General features: G+C 43.2%; 1 protein-coding gene across 1 annotated transcript in view; it reads left to right on the top strand.

Moving 5' to 3' along the window:
* The first annotated feature begins 5874 nt into the window (after window positions 1–5874).
* Window positions 5875–23212, top strand: part of LOC147098126 (scavenger receptor cysteine-rich domain-containing protein DMBT1-like) — a 53228-nt gene continuing 35890 nt past the window's right edge. The window contains exons 1-3 of the mRNA XM_085971333.1: window positions 5875–5920; window positions 13170–13202; window positions 13989–14303. Coding sequence (XP_085827459.1) covers window positions 5875–5920; window positions 13170–13202; window positions 13989–14303 — 394 coding nt within the window. The remainder of the gene's footprint in view (window positions 5921–13169; window positions 13203–13988; window positions 14304–23212) is intronic.

Here is a 23212-nt window from a genome sequence, read left to right as displayed (position 1 = left end):
CCGTGTTTCCCTGATAGACTCCTATTTTCACTCACAAACCGGTAATCAGTGTTGAATAACATTCGGGTGGAGTTAGCGCGGGGTCTTGGAGTCAGAGTCAAATGTGCGGCACTGTGGGAGTCTGGACTGCACAGTGGGGCACAAGAGTGTGTAGCTCTGGGGGGCTTTGGAGATTTGATAGTCAGGGGAATAGACAGGCGTTTCTGCAACCACAAATATGAGTTCCCAATGGTGTATTGCCTCCCTGGTGCCGAGGTAAAGTATATCATTGAACGGCTGCAGGACATTGTGCGAGGGGAAGGGGAACAGGAGAAGTTGTGATCCATATTGGAAACAATGGCATTGGCAGGAAAAAGGCTGAGGTCAAACAGGCAGAATTTCAGAAGATGGACAACTATTAAAGAACAGGTCCTCAAAGGTGATCTGCTCCGAATTTCTCCCAGTGCCACGTGCCAGTGAGCACATAAACAGGAAGAGAGTGCAGGTGAATGCGTGGCTGGAGAAGTGGTGCAGGATGGAAGACTTCAGATTTCTGGGGCATTGTGACCAGTTGTCGGGTAGCGGGGACCTGTACAGGCAGGACAGCTTGCACCTGAGCAGGGCTGGGACCAATGTCCTCATGGGGAGTTTTATTAGTGCCCTGGGCGAGGGTTTGAACTAATTTGGCCGGGAAAAGGGCACCAGGATGTAGCAGCAGGGAGGAGAGACCAGGTGCATAGAAACAGCAACAGAACGAACAGTAATTGCAGTAAGTAAATCTAGGAGGGACGAACAGCAACAGAACAAACAATAACTTATTAAGAGAAGTAAGGAAAATGAGGAAAGAAACAAAGCCGACTAGCATGGTTTTGGAATGCATGTGTGTTAGTGCAAGGACTGCTACAAATAATGTTGACGATCTACAGGTGCAAGTTGCCACGTGGGTTTATAATAAATTCACTTTGAAGGAAAACTGGCTTAAACATGGGCAGGAATGTGAACTAAACATTCATGGCTACAATATAGTAAGGAGGGATAGGGAAGGGGAAAAGAAGGGCTGGCAGATTGATCAAGGATAATATTACAGTTCTAGAAAGGGACGGTATATTAGATAGTTAAAACACTGAATAGATGAGCTTAGAGTTACGGGACAGAAAATGAGCTGTTACATTTCTGAATGCGCTGTTACATTTCTGAGGAATGAAACATTACTGGATCTAGTTCTGGGTAATGAAGTAGAGCAAGTGCAGTGTGATTCAGAGTGAGAACATCTGGGTAATAGTGATCATAATATAATTATGTGTAACTTGTTATGAACATGGTAGAAGAAAAATTAAATGTTTAAACAAGGGGAATTATGATGCCATGAGACGGGAACTGAGTAGGTCTGATTGGACAACGTTCCTGGGAGGACTGGAGGTAGATAAACAATGGCAAACATTTAAAGATAGAATGACAAAATTGCAAAAATTGTTTATACCAATCTGGCATAAAAGGAAATCTAAAAAGGTGACTCAACCGTGGATAACAGGGGAAATTAGAGACAGCATAAAATCCAAAGATAGGGCGTATAAAATAGCCAAAAAAAGCGCCAGAGCGGAAGATTGGGAACAGTTTAAGATAGAGCAAAGGAGGGCAAAGGGCATAATCAAGAGGGGCAAAATAGCTTACGAAAACAAGCTGGCGGAAAATATAAAAACTAACTCCAAAAGCTTTTATAAGTATATCAAAAGGAAAAGACTGGTGAAAACCAAAGTTGGTCCATTGCAGTCAGATACGGGGGAATATATAATGGGAAATAAGGAAATGGCAGATCAACTAAATGCATACTTTGGGTCAGTCTTTACGAAGGAAGACACAAAAAACCTCCCTGGGATATCGGGAAAAATAGGGACATTGGCAAAGGAGGAACTGACGCAAATCAATATCTCTAAGGATATGGTGTTAAGGAAGCTAAAGGGATTGAAGGTGGACAAATCCCCAGGGCCTGATAACATGCATCCTAGGGTACTGAAGGAGGTGGCCCTAGAGATAGCGGATGCACTAAGGATGATTTTTCAGAATTCATTAGACTCGGGAACAGTGCCGATGGATTGGAGGGTAGCTAACGTTACCCCACTATTCAAAAAGGGGGGTAGGGAAAAAGCAGGTAATTACAGACCTGTAAGCCTTACATCAGTTGTGGGCAAAATGCTGGAGTCCATCATTAAGGATGAAATAGCGGAGCACTTAGCAAATGGGGACAGGATAGGACAGAGTCAACATGGATTTACAAAGGGTAAATCGTGCTTGACTAATCTATTGGAATTTTTTGAGGGAGTAACTGGTAGAATAGATGGGGGAGAGCCAGTAGATGTGGTGTACCTGGACTTCCAAAAGGCCTTCGATAAGGTCCCACATAAAAGATTAGCATGGAAAATTGAGGCTCATGGGATAAAGGGGAAAGTTTTGGCGTGGATAGGGAACTGGCTGTCAGATAGAAAACAGAGAGTTGGAATAAACGGCTCATTTTCTGAATGGCAGGCAGTAACAAGTGGGGTACCACAGGGATCTGTCCTGGGCCCCCAGCTGTTCACAATTTACATTAATGACCTGGATCAGGGAGTCGGATGCAGCATTTCCAAATTTGCAGACGACACTAAACTAGGAGGGGGGGTGGGCTCAGAGGAAGAGACCAGGAAGCTCCAGAGCGATTTGGACAGACTGGGCGATTGGGCGGATAAATGGCAGATGCACTATAATGTGGACAAGTGCGAAGTTATCCACCTTGGGTGCAGGAACGGGAGGGCAAATTATTATTTAAATGGCAATAGATTGGGAGAGGGGGAAGTACAGAGAGACCTGGGTGTTCTTGTACACCAGTCACTGAAGGCGAGCATGCAGGTGCAACAGGCGGTCAAGAAGGCAAACGGTATGCTGGCCTTCATAGCAAAAGGGTTAGAATACAGGAACAGGGATACCTTGCTGCAGCTGTACAGGGCACTGGTGAGACCACACCTCGAGTACTGTGTACAGTTTTGGTCGCCTCATCTGAGGAAGGATGTTCTTGCCATGGAGGGGGTGCAGCGGCGATTCACCAGGCTGATACCAGGAATGGCGGGAATGACCTATGAGGAGAGACTATGTAGTTTAGGGATGTACACACTGGAGTTTAGAAGATTGAGAGGGGACCTCATAGAAGTGTATAAAATTCTGACAGGTCTAGACAGACTGGATGCAGAAGGAATGTTTCCCTTGGCGGGTGAGAACAGAACTAGAGGACATAATTTAAGGATAAGGGCTAAACCATTTAGGACAGAGATGAGGGGGAATTTCTTCACTCAGAGAGTGGTGAACCTGTGGAACTCATTGCCACAGAGGGCAGTGTACGCCAGCTCATTAAATATATTTAAGAGGGAATTAGATATATTTCTACGGGCAAAAGGGGTTAAGGGTTACGGAGAGAAGGCGGGGACGGGATACTGAATTAAAGGATCAGCCATGATCTCATCGAATGGCGGAGCAGGCACGAAGGGCCGAATGGCCTACTCCTGCTCCTATCTTCTATGTATCTATGTATCTATGAAAATAATCAAATGGAAGAGAACTAAAATTTCACTGATTTGAGAAGTGATCTAGCATATGTGGATTAAAAAAAGACCAGGAAAACAGTAAAGGGACAATGACCGGCCTTGAAGGTGGAGATGATTCGGGCACACTACAAATATATCCCCATAAAGAGGGAAAATTGGGTATCCAAAACTAGAGCTCCCTGGATGACAAAGAAAATAGAGATTAAAATAAAACAGAAAACTGAGGATTATGACAAAAGGAAGATAGAGAATACAATTGAAACCAGGCAAATTAACGAGAGTGCAGAGGGCAATTGAAAAAGGATATAAGAGCAAAGAGAGAGAATGCTAAAATATTAGCTTGTAATGTAAAAGGAACCCCCAAATCTTCTACATACGTATAAGAAGTGAAAGGATAGTTAAAGGAATTGTGAGGCCGATTAGGGGCAAATAATGAAATATTCTTGTGGAGGCAGAGGGCATGACTGAGCTACTGAATGAATACTTTGCATCTATTTTCACAAAGGAAGAAGATGAAGTTAATGCCGGAGTAGAGGAGTGGGGAGTAGAGATATTGGATAAGATAAAAAATATAGAAAGGAGGTGCTAAATATGTTGGCACCACACAAAGTTAACAAGTCACCCGGTTCAGATGGGTGAATCCTAGCTTGCTAAGGGAAGCTAGGATAGAGATAACAGATGCTCTGATCACAATCTGTCAATCTCCTTGGATATTGGAGTGGGGCCAGAGGGCTGGAGGATTGTAACTGTCACACACCTCTTCAAAAAAGCGGAGAGGGAAAAACCAGGAAACTACAGGCCTGTCAGTCTAACGTCAGTGCTGGTGGGAAAAACTACTAGAGACCATTGTCAAGCACAAAATTAATTTTCACTTGTAGAAGCATAGGTTAATAACGGGCAGTAATTCGTTTCTGACTAAACTGATTGAGTTCTCTGATGAAGTAACAGAGATGACTGATGAAGGTACTGCAGTACATGTTGTATCTATGGACTTTCAAAAGCCATTTAATAAAGTATCTCACAGAAGATTATTCCGAAAATAGACGCTCATTATATTAAAGGGATGATGGTAACTTGTGTAGTACATTGGCTAAGGAATAGGAGGCAGAGAGTAGTGGTGAAGGAATTTTTATCTGACTGGATAGAATTATGAAGTGGGGTCCCCCAGGTGTCGGTATTAGGACCATTGCTTTTCTTGCAATCTATAAATGACCTGGACTTCTGTGCATGGAATACAATTTCAAATATTGCAGGCGATATACATTTACACAACTTATTAAATAGTGAGTTTTATAAATGTCATAATTCATCAAGAAACTACTCGCAAAATAATGCTGGATGGCCAGCTGTTGGCACCGTCCAAGGAGTATAAATACTCGGGCGTCGGCCCCAGCCTGCCAGGGACATTTTGTAAGACAAGGAACTAGTGAAGTACAACTAGACCTCCATGTTCTGAAACAAGTTGATTAAAGCCTTGCTTTATGCACAAACCAATTGTGTAGTGAGATTTATTATGTCAGTGAACATTATAGTAGCAGAATTCAGAAAGACATCGACATACCCGTGAAATGGGCAGACGCATGGAACATGCAATTTAACGTGGATAAGTGTGAAATGCTGCACTTTGAGTGGAATAATATGGAGAGACAGTATAATCGTAATGGTACTATTTTGAGGGGTGCAAGAACAGAGGGAACTGACAAATATTTGTAGATGACTGGGGAAGTTGAGAGGGTGGTTAAGAAAGCGTATGGGATACTTGGCTTTGTAAATATGGGTATTGAATATAAAAAACTAGTCAATAATGCTAAAACTTTACAAATCTCTGGTTATGCCTCAGCTGGAGTATTGGATACAATTCTGCACACCAGGCTTAAGAAAGGAGTTTCGGGTTATAGGCAAACAGCTGGGGATGTGGAACTAAATTGAACAGCTCTTTCTAAGAGCCGGCACAAGCAGAACGGGCCGAATGGCCTCCTTCTGTTCTGTATGATTCTGTGATCCGGATGCGGGGTCGGTGATTCATTTTGTTTATCAGACTCACGCAGATCAACGGCAGTGGATGGAACCGGGGCTCTTTGCATCTATTAATGGGCAGGTTCCTTCTCATTGGTGTATTTTACCAGGCTGCAATTCACGGTTAACACATTTCAAAATCTATTGGTTATTTTGAAAGAAACATTGGTTTCTGTACAAACAGTAATCCACGAATTAAGTTCCAGTTCAGTCGGGGTGTCGGAAGGTGCTGGAGGGCCCGCTCGGTAACCGGGAACAACATTCGGTTAATGTTCATGTCCCGTCGCTGTAACTGGCTCCGGGGAAGATGCTGCGGTCTTTCCTGACCATCTTTTTACTGCAGCTTCTCAACTGTGAGTCATCGCTGATTATTAATATTACAATCTGTGCCTCATTAATACAATTATTGCTCTTTACTACTGAACATATTGAAGTGATATGGAAAGCAAATGTTATTTTCTTGAATTGTAATAATGTCATCTGGAGCTTAATGGGATGTCGGGGCTGGTTTCTCAATCGCCTTCACATGCTGCTCCTGTACAGACAGAGCAGACGGGAGTTCAAAATCTAATCGGACGATTTAAACTGAACCTGTTCGAAGTAGAGCGCGTTCACTGATAGAATGGAATGTATCGGGCTCTGGGTCCATTTACAGAAAACTGGTATATTTTATTCAAGTTTGCAATTGAGTGGGATCGTATGAGGTGAATATTGAAATGGTTTATTTAATTTGTAGAATTTTCACTTAATACATATTTTGGGCAGTTTGTTTGATTTTAAGTTCCATCAACTTCAAATAGGGAATCAATTCTCCATTTCTGTCGGTGACAATGAGCGGGTTTAGAATATTGTTCATCTGATTAACACCTATTTTAAATTCCCACTCGAGATTTGTGTAAAACTTAGATTGAAAACAGAAATCGGTCACAAATACCGCGGCAGTTTTGTTTTGTTTTGTCCCCTGCGGCTTTTGTACAGACAGAGCAGACTGGAGTTGAAATTTTAATCGAATTATTTAAACCGAGCCTGTTGGAAGTAGAGCGCAGTCACTGTTAGAATAGAGTGTATCGGTGTCTGGGGTGTAAGTGAACACGCACACATATCTGTGACTGATATTTCTCAGTAGAAATGCTGTCTGACCCCCGTGTTTTGCAGAGTTTGTCCAGCGTTAGGGTGTTGTACAAGGTATATAATATTGTATAATAAAATATTACCTAGCGGTGCAACCAATATTGTTTCAATTAGCATTAATTCTTAGTATTTTTTACTACTCTATCCCAAAAGAATATGTCACTGAAACTTCTTGAATCTCTGGGGAGTTTACTGTGAGTGTTGTTGTTTAGTTTATCTATGTATACGCTTTTTATTACCACGTTAATATAATTATTGGTCTTTACTACTGAAGACATTGAGGTGATGTGGAAATTTAAGGTTGTTTCCTTGAATTTTAATAGTGTCCTGTAGAGTTTAATGAGATATCGGACTGATTTCGCATTCGCTTTCCACCTGTACCTTTTGTACAGACAGAGCGGACTAGAGTGGAAAATATATTCGGATTATTTAAACTGAGCCTGTTAGAAGTAGAGCGGTCACTGTTAGAGAAGACTGTATCGGAGTCTGCGCTGTAAGTGAAATCTCTGAGTGCAGAACATCATTGAAAGCTGCACCTACTGCCGACTGAACTCACACACACATTTCTGTGACAGATATTTCTCACTAGAAGTGCTGTCTGACGCCCGTGTGATAGAGTGAACTGAAATATTTTTAAAAGTTTTTCAGTATTAGAATGTTGGATGAGTTTATAAATATTTTCTAATAAAATATTAACTAGTGGTGGAACCAATATTGTCAAAATTAACATTAATCATTAGTACAATTACAATTAAATACACTCTCCAACTATTGATGTTAATATAATTTCCTAAATCTTTGGAGAATTTTCTGTGTGTGTTGTTGCTTAGTTAGTGATTACCTTCTAAGTTTTGAACTTTTAATATTAAATTATTTTTCCAGATCTAACAATTACATGTACAGAGTCATGTAATAATTAAGCTTACTCAGTCTGTGTCCACATGCCCCATTCTTTTCATACAGAGTCATGTAGAATTTAATGAGCTATTGGGATTGTTTCTAAATCTCCTTCCACATTCTCCATACTTTTTATAAAGTGTCATGTAGGGTTTATTCATATTTCGGGACTTGTTCCTCAGTCTCCTTCCACTTGCTCGATATTTTTTGCTGAGGTTTTTGGTCGGTGACTCCATTCAGTTTCTCTCTGTGTCCAGTGTGTGTTTGGTTATATTTATTAACCTCTATCAATAACAAATGCTGGTTACTGACAGGGAAATATTATCGTACTGCTATCAGACACTTGATCTGTGTTTAAATTTATATTATTTTTAAAAACTGATTAAATTATCTACAAAACAGGACTTTAGTATTCAAAGAACATTTTCTGCAAATCATAGGACGGAGAAAAAGCATGAAATGTGTATCACTCCCTGAATCATTTTCTCAAGTCGCCTGCTGATCACATTCAATTTGAAGAAAACGGGCATCTTTTCTTCAAATTTGTCATTCATTGGGATCGCATGAAGTGAATATTGAAATGCTTGATGCATTTTGAAGAATTCTCTTTTAAAACATATTTTGGGTTGGTTGTTTCATTTTAAATTGCATCAACTACAAGTAGGGAAACTTTACCCATTTCTGTCGATGTCATTCTATTCAGATATAAGAATATTTTACATCCGAATAGCAATTATTTTAAATTCCCAGGTGAGCCTTGAGCGAAATTTAATTTTAAAACCGAAATCTAAGGCACTACCGCACCAGTTTGTTTTATTTTGTCCCCTGCAGCTCCTGCACAGACAGAGCAGACTGGAGTTGAAATTCTAATCCGATTATTTAAACCGAGCCTGTTGGAAGTAGAGCGCATTCACTGTTAGAATAGAGTGTATCAGAGTCTGGGGCGTAAGTGAACTCACTGAGTGTAGAACACCAGTCAAAGCTGCACCTACTGCCGACTGAACACGCACACACATTTCTGTCTCAGATATTTCTCAGCAGAAGTGCTGTCTAACCCCGTGTGGTACAGTGAACTGAACTATTTTAAATAGATTATTCAGCATTAGAGGGTTGGAGAAGGAATTTAAATATTGTTAAGATAAATACTACTTAGACGTGGAACCAATATTGTTCAATTTGCATTCATTATCAGTACAATCATTGTTAAGTTTACTCTCCAAACAAATATGTTCCTGAAATTTCCACACTGTCCGGGAGTGTGCTTATTGTTGTTTAGTCACTGATGACCTTCAAAATTATGAACATTTTATCTGAAATTAATCATTCTATTTCATACATTTGTATTAACAGTGTCACGTAATAATTAACGTACCTCAGTCTCCTTCCACATGCCCATGTTTTTATACAATATCAGGTAGTGTTTAATAAGATATCCGGACTGGTTTCTCAATCTCCTTCCAACTGCTCGATAACCTTTGCTGAGTTTGTCGGTCGATGACTTCATTCAGTTTCTCTCAGTTTTTAGTGTGTGTTTGGTTATATTTATTAATCTCGATCATTAACAAAGCCTGGTTTACTGACAGGGTAACATTATCGCACTGTTATCAGATGCATTGTACGTTTAACGAACTATGTTACCGTGATTTATTTGATGTTATAAAATTGATTGGAAACTAAAATCCTGCTTTATAGATAGCTTAAAGAACATTTGCTGTAAATCAGAGAACGGAGAAAAATCATGAAATGTATCCCACTCCCTGAATCATTTTCACAAATCGCGTGTTGATGAAAATCAATTTACAGATAATGGGCATATTTGATTCAAATATGTCATTCATTGGGATCGTATGAAATGAAGTGAAGTGAAGTGAATATTGAAATGTTTTTGTTAATTTGTAGAATTTTAATTTAATACATCTTTTGGGTTGTTTGTTTGATTTTAAAATTCCATCAACTTCAAATTGGAAACAATTGTTCAATTCTCTCGGTGACAGTAAATATGTGTATTATGTATTGCATCTGATCAAAACTTACTTTAATTTTCAGAGGATCTTTGTGTCAAATTTAGATTTTAAACCGAAATCGAGCACAAACTCTGCACCAGTTATTGTTATTTTGTTCCCTGCGGCTCTCGTACAGACAGAGCAGACTGGAGATGATATTCCAGTCGGTGTTTCAAACAGAGCCTGTTGGAAGTAGAGCGCGGTCACTGTTGGAATAGAGTGTATCGGAGTCTGGGGTGTAAGTGAACTCACTGAGTGTGGAACACCAGTCAAAGCTGCACCTACTGCCGAATGAACCCACATAGAGATTTCGGTCCCAGATATTTCTCAGTGAAGCGCTGTCTGACACCATGTGATGCAGAGAATTGACCTTTTTTAAAAAATGTGTTCAGCGTTGGAGCATTTGACAAGGACTATAAATATTGTAAAAGTTAAATATTAACTAGAGGTGGAACCAATATTGCCTCAATTAGTAATCATTATTAATGGAGTTCTTATCAAGTACACTCATCATAAATGATGCTATTGAAAGATCCTAAATCACACCGGGTTTTGCTGTATGCTATTTTTGTTTAATTTGTGAGGATCGTCAAAACTATGAGCTTTTTATGTTAAATTAAGCTTTCTATTCCATACATTTGTACGAACAGTGTCATGTAACAATTAATGTTACTCAGTCTCTTTCCACATGGTCCATACTTTTTCTACAGAATCATGTAGTGTTTAATGAGATAACGGGACATGTTTCTCAATCTCTTGCCACATGTCCCATACTTTATATACATTGTCATGTAGTGTTTAATGAGGTATAGGGACTTGTTTCTTAATACCCTTCCAATTACTCCATAGTTTTAGATAGTGTCATGTAGCATTTAATGAGATAGCGGGACATGTTTCTCAATCTCCTTCCACATGTCCCATGCTCTGGTAGTTTTGTGTAACAAATCCTGATTTTGTTTGTATATTTAACTTCGGCAGATAGCGATCAGAGCACTTTTTCCTGTTCTTGTCAATATTCGATGCGTGTTTGCTGATTTTCTAACCATTGTAACGTTTATCCAAGCACTAGTTAAGGGCTATGGAGATATTTTGTTTGAAATTACTCTTTGCGCTGTTAACGCTCAGAGTCTGGATTGTTTGGTGTGAGCTCCCTCTGGTGTTTTACTGGAGGTTTTAACCTACAATTAAAGATTTTCTATTCATTTGCTTCTTAAACATAACAGGACTCATTTAATTGTGAAAGCTGTTCAAGTCGGACTTGAAATCATTTAATATAAAATAATTATTTTGATTCTTGACAGACCTGATAGTCTGACATGAGAACACTTTTCTTATAAACACTCTCTAGTGACTCTATTTTGTAATCTCAAAATGACCAATTCTAACAGAAGGGTTGAGTTTTTAACGTTTTTGAGTAAATACTGAAAGAATTTTCCCACTCGTCTGTCAATGGTTAACAATAAAAGATGAATTTGCAGGACAGCAGAGTGTTGGGAAGGACTGCAGAGGCTCTCCTGGAGTGGAAGTTTGTAACGCTCTGTCAACATTACAGAGCCCGGGCCAAAACGAGACCAGAGAGATTCTGTTTGGAAACTGCTCTCATTCAAGTATTCTTGACAAACGCAGCTGAGGACAGGAATCGGTTTCACGTTGTCTGTAATATACAACCGGGGGAATAGAAAGAGACCTGGAGATCTGTGGGACACAATATCATCAGGGGGGTTGGGAGCAGGTCAACAAACTGGCTGCATTTCAAAAAGCAGCAAAGCTTAAGCAGTGAATGAGAGGACCATTAACCGAACATCATTAACAGGTAAAATGATGGACCAATCGGCGAGGACAGTTTACAAGAGAATTCGCTCAGCAGGAACTTAATGAGGAACACCCAGCACGGAGATAGGAGGTGGGAACCCGCCTGACAAACGGCTCATTTTGTTTTGTTTGGCGAATTTAGAAATAAAATGAGTAGCAGAAACTTCCAGTTACAACTTTATTGAAACGTTGACATTTCCACGTGGAAAACATTGGTTTAAAATAAAAGAGATGAAATGCATCACACAATAAGATTATCTGTAACATAATTTCAATCATATTTGTGTTCCATCATGAACTTTGCATGGGAATCCTTTACCTCGCTACCTAATATCACTGTGAGAGAGCCCTCAAATTCGGCTGCCCTCAAAAGTTGTCAACATCCTCCGGCTGCTTCACGACGACATGCCATCCGTGTTCCAGACCAATGGATCCACCGCAAACCCAATTCACGTATGGACCGTGGTCAAGCAAGGTTGTGTTATCGCAGCAACGCTCTTCTCAATCTTCCTTGCTGCAATGCTCCATCTCATCCTCAGTAAGCTCCTCGCTGGAGTGGAGCTAATCTACAGAACAAACAGGAACTGTTCAACCTCCATCACCTCAAGTCCAGGTCCAAGGTCGTCCCATCCTCTCTCATCAAATTACATTATGCAGACAATGCTTGCTTCTGCGCACACTCTGAGGTCGAACTCCAAACCATCGTCAACACCTTCACTGAAGCGTACGTGAGCATGGGCCTTACCCTAAACATCCGTAAGGCAAAGGTCCTCTATCAACCTGCACCCGCCACACAATACTGCTCCCCGATTATCAAAATCCATGACGACGCCTTGGACAACACGGGCCACTTTCCGTACCTCGGGAGCCTACTGTCAACAAGGGCAGACATCGATGACAAAGTCCAACACCGCCAGTGCAGCCTTCGGTCGCCTGAGGAAGTGAGTGTTTGAAGACTAGGACCTCAAACCCAGCACCAATCTCACAGTCAAAAGAGCAGTAGTGATACCCGCCCTCCTGTATGCTTCAGAGGCATGGACCATGTACAGAAGGCACCTAAAAGCACTGGAGAATTACCACGAATGCTGCCTCCGCAACATCCTGCAAATCCATTGGCAGGATAAAGGCACCAACGTCAGTATTCTCGCTCAGGCCATCATGTCCAGCATCGAAACTTTGTCCATGCTCTATCAGATCCGATCGATGAGCCAGGACATCCGCATGCCCAGTACGAGACTCCCAAAGCAAGCGCTCTACTCGGAGCTCCAACACGGCAAGAGAGCCCCAGGTGGGCAGAGGAAACACTTCAAGGACACGCGCAAAGTCTCCTTGAAAAAGTGCAACAACCCCACCGACACCTGGGAATCCCTGGCCCAAGACCGCACAACGTTAAGGAGAAGCATTCGGGAGAAGCAGGTCCATCACCACCGCCATCTCTGGGCACCTACACACTGGTAATAAATGGGGCCCGAGCACCGTCATCACAAGGAGAGAGTGCGCCCAGGGGTCAGTGTGTGTTTGTGTGAAAATCATTCTCGATAAACTGTAGGCACTTTACAAATGTCAGGTTGCTGCATAGATTGTATTTGCGGTTTTATAAGGAATGAAGAACAGATGAAATCACAGACCCCGGTATCAGTTCTTTCGCAAATTGATGGGAAATTTTACCGCACAGTTCTTTGTATTTGTGACTTTTCTTTCTGACAGTTTTATCCATTTCTTGCCCTAGCGAACTCTAATTCTCAATGTCTCATTTCAGGCAGACCCGGGAACAGTCAAGCTCACCCGTCAGGTAATCGCCTTTTATTGTCACGTTATCTGGAATCTCTCTGCTCTGATCCATCCCATTGAATATTAAGGCTAGATGACAATCTCAGGGCCTTTCTGATCACCGATTAACCCGCTCCTCGTGTGTCCCTCGGACAGGAAGAGTGTTTCCCGCGGACTGTTACTAAAGATCTTTAATTCCAGCCGAGAGGCGGCTGCTGCCTTCATGCAGAGCGACAATAAACGGGGTCCCTGAAGGGCAGAGTGTGAAGGACCGGCTGCACTGACACTGCTGCCGGTCCCACAGCAGCTCTCACATTCACCTCACCAATCAGTGCTGACATTAGGATCACATGACCATCCAGCCCCGCCTCTTCCTCTATTGTCTCCTGGGATTGGGGGGAATTTCCTCCAATCCTGACTGGGGCTGTGCTCTCACTACGTTCGGCCAATCGGTACTGACCATGATGGACAGCTGACCATTGCAGCCACGCCCATCTCCCGACCTCTGGAGGCTGGAATATATTCTGAGCCAATCACCACCCGGCCCCGTGGGAGCCGCTCTGGTGCTGGGAACTTCCCGCTGACTCCCGGTTCCCTGCTCGTTCACACCGTTTATTAATATTTCCATCTCCCTTTTGCCATGTTTAATATTTACTCCGGGTTTTATTCGGGGTCTGGGCACAGTCTGATGTTCCCATTGATTCCTCACATGGTCCCTCTGGCCTGGTGAATGGGGGCGGTCCGTGCGCTGGGAGACTGCGGGTTTAATACACTCTAACCGCTTGATGTTATTTCTGATATTTTACAGAGACGGTGAAGCTGAGACTGGTGAATGGGGGCAGTCCGTGCGCTGGGAGACTGGAGATTCACTACAGGGGACAGTGGGGGACTGTGGACCATGATCTCTGGGACCTGCCGGACGCCGCTGTTGTGTGCCGGGAGCTGGGCTGCGGGGTCGCGCTGTCAGCACCGGGCGGGGCTCACTTTGGGGAAGGGTCCGGACCCATTGTGACGTATGATGTTCAGTGCGGCGGGACCGAGGCCGCTCTGCGGGAGTGTGATTCAGATCAATGGGATCACTCTTCACTGTCACACTCCTATGATGCCGGCGTCATCTGTGCAGGTAAACATCTTTCTTCTGTCTCTCATCTCCCGCCGCCTCTGATTGTTTCCGGAATAAAGCGGAAGTAAAATTATCAGCGGGTGTCCGTCCCCGGAAAGAGAGAGATTATAATTCCAGTATTCCCCGGTTATTATTAATGTTATATTATTAATATTAGGATTAATGTTTGTGTTATTATAATATTACTGTTATTTAATACAATAAACACCCCCACCGGGAGCAGTAAATAGCTGACACGCGGCACATTTACAATGCAGACAGAACAAGTTTCCATTGAGATTTGCCCCAAAGCCGCAGTGAATGAGCTGACCCGCTGGAAATGCCACAATCTCAATCCAACTCTCCATTCTCAACCCAACAGCCGCTACCGGGCATGCGCCGTGAGCCCGGCTCTGCGCCTGCGCTCATCGCTTGTTGTGCGATCTGATATTTTCCACAGACTGTGAATCTGAGACTGGGGAGGGTGGTTTCTCAGCCTCAGGGAGCCTGGGCAATGGGTCCGCGGTTACTGTGGGCAGCACGGGAGGAAATACACAGTAAGATCCCACAGATGCCTGTACATTCCCATTCATTTCCAGTTTTGATAAATATTGAGAAGATAAAAAGGACAGAATCTTAGACAAATGACTCCAATAGGGAGTTCAGGGGAAACAAATTTACCCAGAGAGTAGTTCATTTGTGACCCGCTTATATTTATGGCTCCGAGTTTTGCTCACCCCACAAGTGGAAACCTTCTCTATTCTACCCTATCAAATGCTGTCATATTCTTAAATACCACTACTAATTCCGCCCCTCAGCCGTCTTTTTTCTAGCTTGTTCAATCTTTCCTGATAGGTATTGCCTCTCAGTTCCAGAATCATCGTTGTAAATCTTTATTTTCTCAGTGCCTCTTTATCCTTTTTATAAATTGGAAACCCGAACTGTGCACAGGATCGGACAAAGTCAACATACATTTCCAAAGGGTAAATCATGCTTGACTAATCTACTGGAATTTTTGGAGGATGTAACTGGTAAAATAGATAAGGGAGAACCAGTGGATGTGGTGTTTTTGGACTTTCAGAAGGCTTTCGATAAGGTCCCGCATAAGAGATTAGTGTGTAAAGTTAAGGCACATGGGATTGGGGGCAAGGTACTGAATTGGATAGAGAACTGGTTGGCAGACAGAAAGCCAAGAGTTGGAATAAACAGGTCTTTTTCCGAGTGGCAGGCAGTGACTAGTGGGGTACTGCAGGGATCGGTCCTTGGACCCCAGCTATTCACAATATATATTAATGATCTAGACAAGGGAACTAGATGTAATATCTCCAAATTTGCAGATGACACAAAGCTGGGTGGGCGTGTGTGCTGTGAGGAGGATGCCGAGAAACTCTAGGATGATTTGGACAGGTTGGGTGATTGGGCAGAAGCATGGAAGATGCAATAAAACGTGGATTAATGTGAGGTTATCCATTTTGGTAGCAAAAACAGGAAGGCAGATTATTATCTGAATGGCAATAGATTGGGAGAAGGGCAAGTGCAACGAGACCTGGGTGTTCTTGTGCACCAGTCGCTGAAGGTGTGCATGCAGGTGCAGCAGGCGGTTAAGAAGGCAAATGCTATGTTGGCCTTCGTAGCGAGAGGGTTTGAGTACAGCAATAAGGATGTCTTGCTGCATTTGTACAAGGCCTTGTTGAGAGCACATCTTGAGTATTGTGTGCAGTTTTGGTCACCTTATCTGAGGAAGGATGTTCTTGCCATGGAAGGAGTTCAGCGAAAATTCACCAGGCTGATACTTGGGATGGCAGGAATGACGTATGAGGAGACATTGGATCGATTGGGCTTGTACTCGCTGGAATTTAGAAGAATGAGAGGGGATCTCATCGAAACTCATAAAATTCTAACAGGACTAGACAGACTAGATGCTGGAAGAATGTTCCTGATGGTCGGGGAGTCCAGAACCAGGGATCACAGTCTAAGGATAAGGGGTAAGCCATTTAGGACAGAAATTAGGAGGAATTTCTTCACCCAGAAAGTGGTGAACCTGTGGAATTCTCTACCACAGAAGGCAGCAGAGGTGAATTCATTAAATATATTCAAGAAGGATTTGGATATATTTCTCAAGGCTAAAGGGATCAAGGGGTATGGGGAGAAAGCAGGAACCGGGTACAGAATTTGGATGATCAGACATGATCGCATTGAATGGCGGAGCAGGCTCGAGGGGCTCCTATCTTCTATGTTTCTATGATAATCTAAGTATGGTTCAACCAAGGTTCTATACAAGTCAAACATAACTATTCTCCTTTTCAATTCTGTCCCTCTAGAAACAAACCTGTGTTTGCTTTTTCTATGGCTTTATTAACTTGCGTCACTACTTTTAATGATTTGTGTACCTGTACCTCTAGATCCCATTGCTACTCTACCCAATTTAGGCACTTACTTTCCAAGAAAAATGACTTATTGTGTTGTTTACTATCCACTCTGCTACTACCCGAACTCAAAGTGTTTATTTACACCAAATTCCCAGAATTTCCCTCTAAAACAAAAGCAAAATACTCCGGCTGCTGGAAATCTGAACTAAAATCCGATAATGCTGGAAGCACTCAGCTGGTCAGGGAGCATCTGTGGAAAGGCAAAGTTAACGTTTCAGGTCGATGACATTTCATCATTACGAAAACAAGAGGGAATATTTGGGGGCAGCTGCTGTTATTGGGGGAACAATCCGTGTACAGAGATGGTAGCCATTATCAAACGGAGTGGTCTGTGTCCCGCTTATCAAAGGGAACGGCCTGTGACCCGGTTATCAAAGGGTGCGTGTAGAGGTTCTGGATCGTTGCCAATTAACCCTTTCACTCCCAAGTTCCAAAAGATTCGACTTGACCCGTATTGGTGACAGTAATTATATTTTGTTCAGTTTAAGTGAGATTTGATACATTACAGCATCTGAGCGGTAGTTAAACAAGGTGCAATCAAGATTTATATTTCCCGTTATGCCCTGGGTAGAAGACGCGATATCCAGGGTTCAACTCCAATCGGCCCTGGCCTCGAGGCTCGCCCGGCCGTCTGGTGTGACGCGTGTGGGTCCTCCAACAACCCGAATCCCTCCTCGGCTGGTCTGGAGGATGTTCCCAAGCTCTTTTCTGACTGTCTCTACAATCTATGTGTTTCAGAAACCCCCTTCTTATACTTCATCCCAGCAAAGCCTCTGGGGACCAGTTAACCTAATCACTGACTTACACCTGAAAGCCCGTGTACAATTACAGGGATGCCCCGGACCTAAAAATCCCGCCTGCCCCCGTCAGGCCCTCATCCCGTAACACCCTGACATCATCTGTTTTTGACCATCAAGACCCATATCTGGGGTGGTTCTGGCAACACAAACGGAACATGTCTCCATAGGCTGAGATGTGGTGTCCTTGCTGTTTGACTATGTTTTTAATTCACTGCAGATATCAGAACATTCCACAAAGTGGCAGCCACACAGGACCTTGCTAGTTCTGTTCCGACAGACACGCTGTCTGTTCTTATTATTATGTTTGCTGAGAGGCAGTTTTAAAAAGTTAATCAAGGGAGGCCCAGCGGCTCGGTTTTTTCCATTTTAAAATCTAATCAGGTCTACCCATGGCATATTACATCAGGGTTTACAGGTACAGTTATAATCAGGGTTTACAAGTATGGTTATAAATGAAGCAATAACACAATGAAATCTTTAAACTAGAATGCATAATATAATCATTGATTTAGTTCAGTTCAGCAAGAGAAAATAAAAATGCGGATTTCCCAGGATTATCACAACCTGTCTGGGACCCGGTTATCAAAGGGAGCGGTCTGGGTCCCGGTTATCAAAGGGAGCGGTCTGGGTCCGGTTATGAAAGGGAGCGGTCTGGGTCCGGTTATCAAAGGGAGCGGTCTGGGTCCCGGTTCTCAAAGGGAGCGGTCTGGGTCCGGTTATCAAAGGGAGCGGTCTGGGTCCGGTTATGAACATAAGAACATAAGAACATAAGAAATAGGAGCAGGAGTAGGCCAATCGGCCCCTCGAGCCTGCTCCACCATTCAATAAGATCATGGCTGATCTGATCCTAACCTCAAATCTTCTATTACTCTGCATCCACCCGAACCCATGTGATCTCCCGGGAGAGGCAAAAAACCAGATAAAGACCCAATGGCCAATTTGGGAGAAAAAAATCTGGGAAATTCCTCTCCGACCCATCTAGGCGATCGAAATTCTTCCAGGAGATCACTCTGTCCCTATATTTTCTACAGTACTTACCTTCTGTAAAGGCGATCTCCACCCCAGCCAGGAACAGGAATAAAACCATCTCCTGAAATCTAACAGAATTAGAACACAGTAGGAGCAGAACAAGGCTACACGGCCCCTGGGCCCACTCCACTATCCACAGGGCCATGACCATTCTGAACCCAGACTCATGTCCAATTTCCTGCTCGCTCCCCGTAACCCTTAATTCCCTTTACTTCTAGGAAACTATCTATTTCTGTTTTAAATTTATTTAATGATGTAGCTTCCACAGCTTTCTGGGGCAGCAAATTCCACAAACCTACCACCCTCTGAGTGAAGAAGTTTCTCCTCATCTCAGTTTTGAATGAGCAGCCCCTTATTTTAAGATTATGCCCCCTAGTTCTAGTTTCACCCATCATTGGGAACATCCTCACCGCATCCACCCGATCAAGCCCCTTCACAATCTTATATGTTTCAATAAGATCGCCTCTCATTCTTCTGAACTCCAATGAGTAGAGTCCCAATCTACTCAACCTCTCCTCATATGACCACCCCCTCATCCCCGGGATTAACCGAGTGAACCTTCTTTGTACTGACTCGAGAGCAAGTATGTCTTTTCTTAAGTATGGACACCAAAACTGTATGCAGCATTCCAGGTGCGGCCTCACCAATACCTTGTACAACTGCAGCAATACCTCCCTGTTTTTATATTCCAACCCCCTAGCAATAAAAGCCAACATTCCATTGGCCTTCTTAATCACTTGCTGCACCTGCATACTAACTTTTTGAGTTTCGTGCACCAGGACCCCCAGATCCCTTTGTACTACAGTACTTTCCAGTTTCTTGCCATTAAGATAATAACTTGCTCTATGATTTTTCCTGCCAAAGTGCATAACCTCACACTTTCCAGTATTGTATTCCATCTGCCAAATCTCTGCCCACTTGCTTAGCCTGTCTATGTCCCTTTGCAGGTTTTTTATGTCCTCCTCACTCACTACTTTCCGTCCCATCTTTGTATCATCTGCAAACTTTGATATGTTACACTCGGTCCCCTCCTCCAAACCGTTAATATAGATTGTAAAGAGTTGGGGACCCAGCACTGACCCCTGCGGAACACCACTAGTTACTGGTTGCCAATCTGAGAATGAACCATTTATCCCAACTCTCTGCTTTCTGTTAGAGAGCCAATCCTCCACCCACGCCAGAATATTACCCCCAATCCCGTGATTTTTTATCTTGAGCAATAATCTTTTGTGTGGCACCTTGTCAAATGCCTTTTGGAAGTCTAAATACACTACGTCCACTGGTTCCCCTTTATCGACCCTGTATGTTACTTCCTCAAAAAACTCAAGCAAATTTGTTAAACATGACTTCCCCTTCATGAAACCATGCTGAGTTTGCCCTATTAAATTATGTTTATCCAAATGTCCCGTTACTGTCTCCTTAATAATGGACTCTAACATTTTACCAACCACAGATGTTAGGCTAACAGGTCTATAGTTTCCAGCCTTCTGCCTACTACCCTTTTTAAATAAGGGTGTTACATTAGCAGTTTTCCAATCTGCCGGGACCTTTGCTGAGTCCAGTGAGTTTTGGAAAATTATTACCAATGCATCCACAATCCCTACCGCTACTTCCCTCAAGACCCTGGGATGCAAGCCATCAGGTCCAGGGGATTTATCCGCCTTGAGTCCCATTATTTTACCAAGTACCACTTCCTTAGTGATTTTAATTGTATTTAGTTCCTCCCCCCCTAGAGCCCCCTGTTTGTCCAATGTTGGGATATTCTTAGTGTCCTCTACTGTAAAGACTGATACAAAATAATTGTTCAGTGTTTTTGCCATCTCCATGTTTCCCACCATTAATTTCCCGGTCTCATCCTCTAAGGGACCAACATTTACTTTAGCCACCCTTTTTCTTTTTATATAACTATAGAAACTTTTACTGTCTGTTTTTATATTTTTTGCTAATTTACTTTCATAATCTATCTTCCCTTTCTTAATCAATCTTTTTGTTATTTTTTGCTGTCTTTTAAAGACTTCCCAATCTTCCATCCTCCCACTAGATTTGGCTACCTTATATGCCCTTGTTTTTAGTCGGATACTATCCTTAATTACTTTACTTAGCCACGGATGGCTATTTTTTCTTTTACACCCTTTTTTCCTCAGTGGAATATATTTTTTTTGGAAGTTGTAAAATAACTCCTTAAATGTACACCACTGATCATGTACCGTCTTACCCTTTAATCTATTTTCCCAGTCCACTCTAATTAATTCCGCTCTCATACCTTCATAGTCTCCTTTATTCAAGCTCAGCACGCTTGTTTGAGATCCAACCTTCTCACCCTCTAATTGAATATGGAACTCAACCATGTTATGGTCACTCATTCCAAGGGGATCCTTTACTAGGACATTTTTAATTAATCCTGTCTCATTACACAGGACCAAATCTAAGGTTGCTTGCCCCCTGGTCGGTTCAGTTACATACTGCTCAAGAAACCCATCCCTAATACACTCAATGAACTCTTCCTCAAGGCTGCTCTGCCCAATTTGATTTGTCCTGTTACTTTGATAATTAAAATCCCCCATAATTATAGCTGTTCCCTTATTACAAGCCTCAACTATTTCCTGATTAATACTCCGTCCAACAGAGTTGCAACTGTTCGGAGGCCTATAGACTACACCCACTAGTGTTTTTTTCCCCTTATTATTCCTTACCTCCACCCAAACTGTTTCACTATCCTGCTCCTTTGACCCAATATCATTTCTCTGTATTATAGTGATTCCTTCCTTTATTAACATAGCCACCCCACCTCCTCTCCCTTCCTGCCTGTCCTTCCTGATTGTTAAATAACCTGGTATGTTTAATTCCCAGTCATGGTCACCCTGCAGCCATGTTTCTGTAATGGCCACAAGATCATACCCATATGTCATTATTTGTGCCGTTAACTCATTCATTTTGTTACGAATGCTACGTGCATTCAGATAAAGGACTTTCAAATATGTTTTGTAACACTTAGTTCCTGTTTTTTCCCTTTTTAGTACTTTACTTTTTACTCCATACCTTCTGTCCCTTCCTGACACATTCTGTTTTTTAATTCCCCCACTGCTACCTAAGTCTATGACCTTCTCTGTTGTCATTTCTATTATTTGCTCTCTAGAAACCTCCCCCCCACTAATTAGTTTAAAGCCCTCTCTACAGCCCTAGTTATATGATTCGCCAGGACTCTAGTCCCAGCACTGGCCAAGTGGAGTCCGTCCCAACAGAACAGCTCCCTCCTGTCCCAGTACTGGTGCCAGTGTCCCAAGAAGCAAAACCCATTTCTCCCACACCAGTCTTTGAGCCACGCATTTAACTCTTTAATTTTAGTTATCCTAGCCAAATTCGCTCGTGGCTCAGGTAATAACCCAGAGATTATTACCCTTGAGGTTCTGTTTTTTAATTTTACCCCTAGCTGCTCATACTCCTTTAACAGAACCGTCTTCCTTGTCCTATCTACGTCGTTTGTACCAACATGGACCACGACAACTGGATCCTCCCCCTCCCACTGCAAGTTTCTTTCCAGCCCAGAAGAGATGTCCTTAACCCTGGCACCAGGCAGGCAACACAGCCTTCGGGACTCCCGCTCTTGACTGCAGAGAACCCTATCTATCCCCCTAATGATACTATCCCCTACCACTACAACATTTCTTTTTACTCCCTCCACTTGAATGGCCCCCTGTACCACGGTGCTTTGGCCAGGTTGCTCATCCTCCCTGCAGTCCCCGCTCCCGCCCTCACAGGGAGTAAGAACCTCGATCCTGCTGGACAAGAACAAGGGCTGCGTCTCCTTCAACACTACATCCTGGATCCCTGTACCTTCCTCACTCGTAGTCACACCGTCCTGTCCCTGACCACGGACTACATCTGCAGTAATTAACTTCATAGGTGTGACCATCTCCTGAAACATAGAGTCCAGGAACTTCTCCCCCTCCCTGATGTGTCGCAGTGTCCGAAGCTCGGTCTCAAGCTCCATAACATGAAAGGGAGTGGTCTGGGTCCAGGTTCTCAAAGGGAGCGGTCTGGGTCCGGTTATCAAAGGGAGTGGTCTGGGTCCGGCTATGAAAGGGAGCGGTCTGGGTCCGGTTATGAAAGGGAGTGGTCTGGGTCCGGTTATGAAAGGGAGTGGTCTGGGTCCGGTTATGAAAGGGAGCGGTCTGGGTCCGGTTATGAAAGGGAGCGGTCTGGGTCCGGTTATCAAAGAGAGCGGTCTGGGTCCGGTTATCAAAGGGAGCGGTCTGGGTCCGGTTATGAAAGGGAGCAGTCTGGGTCCGGTTATGAAAGGGAGCGGACTGGGTCCCGGTTATCAAAGGGAGCGGTCTGGGTCCGGTTATCAAAGGGAGCGGTCTGGGTCCGGTTATCAAAGGGAGTGGTCTGGGTCCGGTTATCAAAGGGAGCGGTCTGGGTCCCGGTTATAAAAGGGAACGGCCTGGATCCGGTAGCATAAGTGTTGGTCGGAGTTAAGAGATCCTGTTTACTGAGAGCTGTACTGACTGTGGATTTGCGTTCCCTGAAATTAATCCGGGCAATTCGGTGTATGTGCTGAACGGTTACTCGCTGTTAGTGGCGGAGGTCGATGAGGGAGGATCGGGATCACTGCGGCTCCCTTCACATCGGCACTCTCTGTCTCAGTTAAACAGGAACCGAGGGGAGAGCG

The sequence above is a fragment of the Somniosus microcephalus genome, chromosome 30 (assembly GCF_052327205.1).
Source record: "Somniosus microcephalus isolate GS21.2 chromosome 30, FLI_Smic_1.0, whole genome shotgun sequence".
In the NCBI taxonomy this organism is placed as follows: Eukaryota; Metazoa; Chordata; class Chondrichthyes; order Squaliformes; family Somniosidae; genus Somniosus; species Somniosus microcephalus.
This window is presented reverse-complemented; position numbering and strand designations above follow the sequence as displayed.